The sequence below is a fragment of the Phasianus colchicus genome, chromosome Z, assembly GCF_987193195.1.
Source record: "Phasianus colchicus chromosome Z, bPhaCol1.hap1.1, whole genome shotgun sequence".
NCBI lineage: Eukaryota > Metazoa > Chordata > Aves > Galliformes > Phasianidae > Phasianus > Phasianus colchicus.
The window spans coordinates 4,441,841-4,452,357 of record NC_143476.1 but is presented as its reverse complement, the minus strand read 5'-3'; the positions used below and the strand labels follow the sequence as shown (position 1 = coordinate 4,452,357).

The 10,517-nt window shown below is 52.6% G+C and overlaps 1 protein-coding gene across 1 annotated transcript; it reads left to right on the top strand.

Annotated features, from left to right (window-relative positions):
• Positions 1-4,457: 4,457 nt before the first annotated feature.
• On the top strand, positions 4,458-6,732 carry LOC149912271 (rho GTPase-activating protein 32-like). The gene is made up of 7 exons (XM_090130961.1): positions 4,458-4,571; positions 4,753-4,830; positions 5,149-5,230; positions 5,710-5,853; positions 6,129-6,231; positions 6,327-6,459; positions 6,625-6,732. The coding sequence occupies exons 2-7, from the start codon at positions 4,780-4,782 to the stop codon at positions 6,730-6,732; spliced, it is 621 nt and encodes a 206-aa protein (XP_089987087.1). The 5' UTR covers positions 4,458-4,571; positions 4,753-4,779.
• The last annotated feature ends 3,785 nt before the right edge of the window (positions 6,733-10,517 follow it).

The following is a 10,517-nucleotide window of genomic DNA, read 5'->3' as shown; positions in this document are numbered from 1 at the left end:
CTTTGCAATGTAGGCATCTATTAAGATAAATGCTGCAAGTTCTAATATGTCCATGACCTTTTCAAACTGTTCCTTACTCCTACACATCACTACGAGTAGTTCTTCTGTCAGGAAGGATCACATGAGTAATTAACCTGTGACCTTAAGTTTGGAATTAAATGCATACAGTGGAAGTAAGAGCTGTGGGTTATTTTGCTCTTTCAGTGTTGAACAGCCGAGGTGTTTTGTTTTGGAGGGTGGATGGTGATGGGACAAGTGGGGAACAGCTTTAAAATGAGACGGGGGGTGTTGAGGTTTAGGTTGGATGTGAGGAGGAAGTTTTTCAGCCAGAGGGTGGTGAGGCACTGGAACAGGTTGCCCAAGGAGGCTGTGGATGCCCCATCCCTGCAGGCAGCCAAGGCCAGGCTGGATGTGGCTCTGGGCAGCCTGGGCTGCTGGTTGGCAGGTTAGAAAGCCCACAGGACTTTATTGCAGCCCTGGGTGCAGGGGGATCACTGCTCCTAGCATGCACACAGAAGAGCTGGAGCACACAGGTGATGTCCATTCCACTTGTGAACATTCCTGCAATTGCAGAGAGCGTGCGCCTGTTCCAATCACTGCTGCACAGATTAAAAACTGATTGCAGATGAGCTGTTTTGGTATGGGGTTCTTGCCAACGGTCTGCAGTGGCTGTGTGATTCCTCGGGGAGTTGCTCTCCAGCCCAAAGGTCATGTCCTAAGTCGACCAGATCCCGTTTGTGTCCAGAAATGGCTGACAACAGATCAGCTGCTGGTCAAGTTTCTAACATCACACTGGCCTTGCTCCAGTGTCTGTGTCATCAGCCCCAGCACATACGGTGCACATCTTCAAGGCTTTGGAGCACTGAGACTCTGCACTTGGGCTCCAGACATCCTGCTGCACCAAGAGGTTATTCTAGCTTTGGTATCTTGCAACTTTGTATATAACTACATCACTGTAATCATAAATGTCTAGGAGCATGGAGATGGAGAAATTAATCTTCCTGTAATTCTCTGTACTGCAGCCCCGTGGTTGTCAACACCTAATGCAATATTGAAATTTCAGTTGAGAAATTGAAAGCTGTCCCTAACAAAAAAACATCTGCATTTGTTATTGAAATCACACTGAGGATCAATAAATCCAAATGCTTCTAGCATAACCACGATTATAGGCAGTGTTTAGACAAGCTCTTACAGGAAAACCATGAACACAAGGCTAGAGAGAGACTAAGTGATGCACTCTGCAGGAATACTCATGGAAGTCTTCACAATGCAGGAGTCTGATCTGATTACAGATGCTGTGCTTTAAGTACCCCTTATCATATCTTTTTTTTCACTGTTGTGCAGGGGTTGGACTCAGTGATCTCTGGAGGCTGGAGATGCTGTTTGCTTTTGGCAGATGGAGGATGGAGAGAGGAAAAGCAAGTGCAAGGCATGCTGTGCATAGCCACGACATGGCATCTGCACCATTTTCCCCTGCACAAAGGAGGAGCAGCTCACAAGCTTGGCCTGGGCCAGGGAAGGGAGCAGACAAACATCTGGACCGACCCCAAACGAGCTGGTTCTGCAGGTTGGGTGTCTTCTGCTGCTTATCTCACATCCTGCTGCTCAGCGGTACATTTGTTCCTGCTCAGTGCTAACAGGAAACTCACACAGCATTTCTGTTTCAGCTGTGCCAACGCTTTGATCCCTTGCTGCTTGGATGGGGCGTTTGAAGAATGATGCCTGTGCTGATGTCCAGCCAGGCTTTGGGGATGAGTCTCCACACCAGGGTCCGTCTGACAGGACTGAGGGTTGGGGATCCAGCCAGGTCGAGTCCAGTGTGCTTTGCTCTTGTTCTTAGTGCTTGGTTTTGCTCAGGAGGGCAGGAGGTGAACCTCGTGAACCAATGCCTGCAGACGGGGTTTGCAGAGAAAGAGGTCCTGCAGGCCTTGTGTGACAGCCACGGAGCTGCAGCGAGGCTGCATCCGTGTAAAACACCAGAGATCCACGGAGGTGTGAAGGGGAGCTGTGGGCTGCAGTCACGCAGGAAGGGATGTGCATGCTCGGGGTTTGGTTGTTGTGTGTGTGTTAAGTGACTGTGATACCACTGCTGGGTCAGTGTGAGTGTACGGAACAAGTGTGACAGCCTTTTTGATGGAGCCCTGTGAAAGGAGTCCTATGGACTTGAGATCCAACTATCAGCCTGTGGGCATCATCCAGGAGTTGGGGTAGGGGATGAGGCAAGGGAAGTTGGGCTGAGAAAGTGACAAAGCAGTCTGGCAGCAGTTCTGTGTTTCTCCCATCTCCTGCTTTATTTCCTTCCAGGTGAAATAGATGGGTGCTGCAACATGCCCTTGAATGTAACAAAACCCACTCTAGTGTGGATTTGACATGGGCCCAGCACTGCAAGGTACGCTGCTGGGAGGAAGCGTCCATCTGGCTGAGGGCAGGAAGGCCCTCCAGAGGGATGCACTGAGGCCAGTTGTGCGAGGCTCAACAAGAGCAAGCGCCAGGTGCTGCGCTTTGGTCATGACGACCCCGTGCCAGCTTCTCCAGGATTTGGCTGGGGTAGAATTCCAAGCAGCCCCTGATTCCAGAACGTTGGGCTAGGCTGTTGGAATCTTCTGCCCTTGTGACTGGTCTTGCCTCCCCACCCTGTCCGTCGTGGTGGAGCAGCCTGGTGGCCCTCAGTGATGTCATAAGGGCTAGAATGAGGGGAGGAGCAGTGCGTGCTGCGTCCCTTCATTGGAGCGCTGGAGCTCTGACTGAGCAGCTCGCTTGTTGCACTTGTGCACCGACTGCGTCCCTTTGTCTTCACACCGTCCTGTGCAGCACCTTGTAGGTAAGCTGAGACAGTGTGGGAGAGACGGGGGGACAGTGAGTGCTGAGAACTGCTGGCTGGCGGAGCTCATAGGCTCACATTATCTCCATCAGCAGAGGGGTGGCCATGAGGGACAGGGAGGTGATCGTCCCCCCCTGCTCTGCTCTTGTGAGGCCCCAGCTGCAGTACAGTGTCCAGAAAGACAGGGAGCTGCTGGAGAGGGTCCAGAGGCGAGCCACAGAGATGATCAGGGGACAGGAGCACCTCCCCTGCAAAGACAGGCTGAGGGAGCTGGGCTTGTTCAGCCTGGAGAAATGGAGGCTGTGGGGAGACCTCATGGCAAGGGGAAATGGTTTTAAGTTGAAAACTTAAGTTTTTAAGTTGAGGGAGGGCAGATTTTGGATTTTCCCTCGTAGTCTTTGCTAAACCGTGGAAGCAAACTGACCTGCTCTTTCTCTCTCCTCTCTCCACCCTCTGCCTGCTTCCCTGCTGCAGCTTTTGCTCGTGGAAGATCAGAGCAAAGTGACAAGGAACGGCTGCGGATTCGTGAGATTTCTCTTCCTCGTTCTGATCTCTTGCCAGGTATCTGCCATGGTTTGTCCCCCCACATGCTTTAGCAGCCCGTGACGCCCCGTGTTTAGTAACACAGCCTCATCCAGCTTTGATGGGACGCTGGTCACGTGTGGGTTTTCTCCACGTGCTCTGCAGCTCAGCCCTCAGAAGGATGCTGTCTGTGGTGCTGTGACCAGCTGGTCTACAGGAAACCAATCCCTTAGGCAAAGAGTCCCAGCCCCAGCTTGTGCAGAGCTGCACAGCATCACCAGGGACACCAGCAGGCGTGCTTGGGCTGTGTGAGTGTGCCCGACAGCTGTAGGGTGCACAGCAGAGATGTGAACAGAGAAAATAAAAGTGTGTTTCTTTTCAGTTCCAGCTTGTCACACCTACGCTGATGGCCGTGGCGTGCAGCGAGATCAGCTGTGGGCCTGACCTGGCATGGACAGAGGTAGAGTATGAAGCTCTGATTGGTCTTTGTTCCCTGACTGCAGCCAGCAGAGTGAGCCGCAGATGTGCTCTCCTGCTTTCCAAGAGAGCTCCTCTGTGGCAAGACAGCAGTGCAAGCGTGGCAAGTTTATAAAAGTACCAGAGCCATCTCGGCTGTGGTGTTTGTCCTCTACTGACTTTTCCCTTGAAATGGCTGCAGAATCAACAATCATTCTCTGCTCTGTTTGGCCTCGCTGTTGGTTGGACTGCTCAAGAGAGCTGCTTGGTGCTTGCAATGGCACTGTTTGCACCTTGTAACTGCAGCCGTAGCTTTGGTTTCCCTCTTCACGGTCTCCTAGCATCTTAAACAGCCAGCCTTCCTGCACAAAGAGCGCAGGAAAGGAGGGGGCAAAATGGACAAGGCCACCTGTCTGCGTCAGTGCCATTGCTGATTAGTCTGGGTGGGGAGAGATGCATCTTTGCTGGCGTGTGCCTGCTGCACACCAGGGAGAGAAACAGCCGTTATTAGACTTGCAGTTCCTTCTGAAGTGCCCATGATAAGGACCGAGTGCATTTCCTGCAGCTTTCTCTGCAGATGTGCTCCTCACCTTGAAATCCTCCTTGTTGGTTCCCAGCTCCTCACCGTGGCCTGTGCTCTCTGTTTCAGGCTGAGAACAAGGGGAAGCCCCTGCTAGACCATGAGGTGGCACCTGTGAATGTTCCAGCTATTGCTGCTGCCCATGCTATTAAGAGATACGTTGCCCAGGCAGCGGATGAACTCTCCTTTGAGGTAAGCAGTTCAAGGCGTTCCTTGTTGTTCAATTTTACAATGGCAAATGTCTTCAGAGCTGCACTGGTGCAAGTGCTCTCATGCTTGGCGATGTTTGGCAGTGCAGAAGAATGCAGACATTTGAGCTGTGCTTTCCTCCCAGCCGTGCTGAAGCTGGGATTGACACTGCAATCTCTTGCAGGTGGGAGACATCGTGTGTGTCATCGACATGCCACCAAAGGAGCTGACCCCCTGGTGGAGAGGCAAGCTCGGCTTCCAGGTAGGCACAAGCTTCAGACTGGAGAGTGCAACTTCAGTAAAGGCAGGAATCTCAGCTTAGAGCTGCTCTGCCTGCACAGGATGCCTAATGGACATAAACAGTTTCCCTGTGTCGGTGTCAGAGGACCTTGCCTTTGGCTGCAGATTTTGAAAAATTGTTATCTTTATGCTGTGAACTATGGCCATTTTCTGCTGGATAGTCTTATGGAACGTCCGGCAAGCACGTTCCGAGGGAAATGTTATGTGGCTTTTGGTTTAACAGTTCAGATCTGAGAAGTGCTGCAGGCAATAGTTGGCCTCTCTTTTCTTCTTGTTACAGGTTGGATTTTTCCCAGGGGAGTGTGTGGAACTGATTAACAAGAACATTCCTGAGGCACTCATTAACTCAGTGCCAAAGCCAGGTAGGGATGTTACATTTGATGGTGTGGGGAAGCAAAATGAAGTCTTTTTTGGGGTGTGTTCCATGTTTAGTACCTCCTTTATCCATCCCACATTGTCCTCTGGGTTGATGATCCTTCATGCACACCATGGGGCAGAGATTTGGCCCAATCCTCCTGAGTTTATTATTGGACTTGGGGAATGTATAGAATCTTCATAGAATGGCTTGGGATGGAAGGGACCTCAGGGATCATCATGCTCCAACCCTCCTGCCTCGGGATGGTCTCCCAGCCCCCACAGTTAATGTGAGACTAGACCAGGCTGCCCAGGGCCCCATCCAACCTGGCCTTGCGCTCCTCCAGAGATGGGGAAAATCCCTTTTTGTATGTACTGGTTGGTAATGTTCTTCCCGTTCTGACGTGCTCTGTAGAATGTGCTGTGCTCGGCCTCGTCCAACGGAGCCAGACCTGAAATGACCTGGTTTCTTCCTTTTGTTGTGCAGTGCCCAAGAAACGCAGCAAGATCCTCACCTTCCTTCGTTCCTTGGTGAAGGCCCGCCCAAAGAAACCGACCGAGCGGGAGGTGGAGAAGGAAAGGGTGTTTGGCGGTGACCTGGGAGAGCATCTTCTCCACTCCGGTCGTGATGGTAAGGAGCTGCCCATTCCTGAGATCTTCCTCTGCTGGCATCTAAAGAAGATGAAAGGGAGCCAATATCTAGCAGGGGGCAGGCTGATAGCCGTGGAGACACGTGTAATGGGAGTTGATGGCTGAAGGATCAAGTGAGGCGGATGCTCCTAAGAGACAAGCACATCTGTATTTGCTTCAGCCAAGCCTGGCTGGGCTTAGTGGATGGGATGTGAAGCACAGCCTGCAGCACGATTGAATCAGGAGCTCCACTGACGGCTGGCACGTGTTCTTCAGTCCCCCAGGTCCTCCAGAGCTGCGCTGAGTTCATTGAGCAGCACGGCGTGGTGCAGGGGATATACCGCCTGTCCGGCGTCGCGTCCAACATCCAGAGACTGCGGTAAGAGTGCTGCGACTGACACAGCCTGAGTGCATCTGGTGTGGCTTTGGGCTTGCCTTCCTCTCGCTCAACCGGGTTTGCGTCCCTCTCTCCAGGCAGGAATTTGAGTCGGAGCAGATTCCTGAGCTCACCGTCCGTGACATTCACAGCGTGAGCTCCCTCTGCAAGATGTACTTCAGGGAGCTCCCGAACCCTCTGCTCACCCACCAGCTGTACAGCAAGTTCTCGGTAAGCACAAGGCCACGTCTTTCATTTCCCTCTTCCTGGGCCTCTTGGCAGATGGCTGCAGCAGTGCCCCAGCTCGGAGGCCCTTTTGCTGTCAGCCCCACGAGGTTTACTCGCAGTGGTGTACTAGCCTGATTGGTGTCTCGCTCCCTTTCTGCACTACTCCAGGATGCTGTTGGTGCCGCTACAGAGGAGGAGCGGCTGCTCAGAATGCAGGACGTCATCCAGCAGCTGCCCGCTCCTCACTACAGGTCAGTGCTGCCCTCAGCCTGCTGAGCTCAGCCCTGCTGCATTGCAGAGGGCAACGATGCGGTTCCAGCCTTTGTCTTTCTGAATTGCAGCACGGCATGCTTGTTGGTGCTGAACGTTTGCCTCTCTTGTTTTCCAGGACACTGGAGTACCTGATGAGACACTTGGCGTGTCTGGCTGGGAGCTCCACGATAACAAACATGCATGCCAAGAACCTAGCCATTGTGTGGGCTCCAAACCTCTTAAGGTAAACTTCTGGTTCTGTTTCAACACAACGCTTCATCTGTTCTCCAGGGAAAAAAAAACAGTCCTCCCTTTTTCTCCATCAAATTTGCTCTACTCCTGTAAAATCTGTGGCTGACAGCAGAGCGGGAGCCTGGGCTGTTCTCCAACCCCACGGGCACAATGTCTAGGTGACAATTTCTGCAGTCTTGTTGAGATGGGACTGACGTGTCCTTGATCATCCAGGGGAATTTCTGCAGTGGCATCACTGATTGCCCACTGCGGAAGTCTCCAGAGCCTCAGCTGACAGCTTTTGGCTGCAACAATTCAGACTCGGGGAAACGGTCTTGGAGAAATGACTTCTAAAATCTGCCTTTTCTACAGATCACAGCAGAACGAGTCTGCCTGCGCCAGCGGAAGAGCTGCGTGCATGGAGCTGCAGATGCAGTCGGATGTGGTGGAATTTCTCATCAACCACACCGACGTCCTCTTCTGCTCCAAATCCAGAGCAGACATTGCAGATGCAGCAGGTGAGTGTCTTCCTCCATTAGCTTGATCTTGACCTGACACCTTGATCAAATGCAGGCCTTCTCCAGGACCTCTGAGATACTCTTTTACCATCAAGGGGACAGCAGACCTCTAGGCTTCCATTAGGGTATGGCATCCTGTTGCTGGATGCTGAGAATGTCCAAGCCCAAACTTCACAAGGAGGAAACCGTCATTATTATGTTTGCACGCAGGAGAAGCTTGATGCAAGTGTGGCAGCGAAGCTTTCTCAGTTCCCTGCCCCCATTTCCTTGGGTTTTTCCTTGCCTATTTTGATACAGTAAGCTGCTCCTAGTTATAACCATGTCCTTTGCCATAAACTGACCTCTGCCCACATGATTATTTTGGGCTCCTCTTCTTCCAGTGGCTCGGATAAGCAAGCCTGAGAAAAGTACAGCACCTCCCCCAGAACTGTGGTGGCTGTGCTGCTGCTTTCTGATCCTCGCTCTTACCTGTGGTTTTCCCTGACAGGGCACAATTCTCTCCCAGGGCCCAAGTCTGTGGGGGTCTCTTCTGCTGCCACAAAGCTGCTCAGCCTGGAGGAGGCACAGGCACAGAGGCGAGGCCACAGCAGCTCTCCTGTTGTGACAGAGAGCAGCAGGGACATTGAAGTGGAAGAAAGCCCTGCAGCTGGGCAGGGCAAATTCCACACCGTCATTGACTTTCCATCTGACAGGTAAAGAGGACTTTCTTTTCCAGCACCTAGCATCATTGTTTGGGTGGGTTTTTCTGTTTTTTGGCAGAAACCAGGCAGTGCTAGGAAAAAGCAACTGCTGCCAAGAGCTCAGTGCTGCTCTTCCCTCACCCTGCACCACGCACAACTCACAGCATTGGCTGTTTTCTCTCTCCAGACAAAATCCACCCAGCAAGAGTGAGGAATCACCAGCTAGCAGTTGGTGTTGCTGCTTCAGCCTCAGGAAGCCATCCTCTGGCAGCAAACGCCAACTGCAGCGCAATGCCAGGCAGCCCTCAGAAACAGCAGTGGTAGTCCTGGCAGGTAAGGGTGCAAATGCAGCTTCCAAATCCCTGCTTTTCAGGAACATAGAATTCAAGCTTGCAGTGCACTTCTATCTCCTTCTGGCATTCCAGCCCCTGCCTAGAATCTTCAGTTCACCCCTGATCAAGAACCACTGTCGTAATTCAGCTTGTGAAAGTTTGACACTAACCCCTGTGTATCCTTTCTAGGTGAATCGAGCCCTTGCCAACCCACAAGATCCAGGGCAAGTAGCGAGGAAGCTCTGTGTGCTTCCATCAGTGGAGAGCTCTTAGGAAGCACAAATTGCTGCTGTTCCAACAGCAGCCTTCCATGCGACAACATTAATGGAGAGAAGGAGCTCATCGAAGTCCATGCTCTCATTACACCTGGCTCTGCTGAAGTTCCTGACCTGGGCCTGCAAGACACCACAGTCGCCAGCCTGGATTGTAACCAGGAGTCCATGCAGTGCAGCCCATCCCAAGCACAGTGTGAGTGCCCCGACAGCAGCACCTCCATGCAGGAGCAGGTCAGCATCAGTGAGGAGGAGCAGAGCCTCTTGCAGGGGGACTTTCAATCAGGCCTCCAGTCTCAGGCACAGGACAGCAGCACTGAGAGCTCTGAGCCACTCTCTCCATGACAAGACAGGATGAGTCCCATCTTCACCGTGGACCTCTCACACCCTCCTGTCCTTTATTTAATAATAAAAGCACACTTGTGCTCAACCAACGCCTTGACAGCCTCCAGAGTCTTCATTCACACGGACTGGGATGAATGCAGCACACAGCAAGGCACCCCAGCTTGCAATGCTGTGGCTGTGGGGTGCGTGCAGCACAGCTCCGGGTTTGTTCCTGTTTTGTCTGGCTTTGGGATGTCTGCAGGGGGAGCTCTGCTACCATTTGGCGTGGTAGCAAATAATCTCTCGCATCCTGGATGCTGCTCATGATACTCCCAAACTTCCTGGCTGTGGCTTTGTGATGCTTTTCAGGGCTTTCTGATGCATTTCCATGCCTTGGCTGTTCTTTAACACCTCTCTCCTCCCATCATGTCCTTTCCTGGCTCCCATCTACGAACTGGCCCTGCAGATCATCTCCAGACCTGTCATCAGCACACTGCGGCAGGAGAAGCTCCCCCTGGCCAACGTCAGGCAGTACTGCTTGGTCTGCAGCTCAGTGGCCATTTCCCTTTTAGGCGGCTCCTGCAGAAGAATCAAGCAGCAGAACCTTTTGCTCACCCTGCAGCACACAAATGCTACAAAAGCAGAAACAACCTGGGAATCTCTGGGTCTGCAAGACTGCACAGACACTCACCGACTGTGTTTGATGGCTCCCTCCCATCCTTGATTTCCTTCTCCCCTTCTCCACGTCTGATCCCACTGCTGAGCCATGATCAAGCTGCCCAGTGTGGCAGAGCATCGTGCAGAGCCGTGCTGGCACCTCCTCCCCTTCCTCTCCTGCAGCTCAGCGTGCAACCTGAGCAAGTTTTTTTCTGAGAAAGTGACCAGCTCTTTGCCATCCCTTTGCCCCTACAAACAGTTGTCCAGAGGATCTCGTCCAAGAATTCCTGGAACACCCTGCAGCTGGCTCTCCTGAAGTTCAGGCTCCTGCCTTTGCTTCCTGCCAGGCCCGCATTCCTTGAGATCACCAACTCAAGGAGGGCATGGTCACTGCAGCCCTGACCGCCTCCTGTCGTAACCCCTGGTGTGCACCATGTCCAGCAATGCTTCCCTTCTGCTTGCTGTGCCCAATGCCTGCACCACAGAGTGATTCTCACTGCACTCCAGGAGTCTGTCAGATTGCTTGCAGCCAGCCATGCTGATTTCCCAGACTGACTGCAATCCCCCATCAGGATGAGAGTCAGTGAGTGCGATGCTTCTGCTGGCTGCAGTAAGCAGCTCCCACCAACAGGCTCTCTTCCCAGGCGGCTGTAGCAGACCCTCACCTCCAGAAGCCCTGCACTGCTGCACTTCCTAATTTTACCCACAAGTTCACAACCTGGTCATGGCTCTTCTTAGTTCTTTGCACTCAACTTCTCATCACAGGGGGCAAATTGCCTTCCAGAATTCCATAGT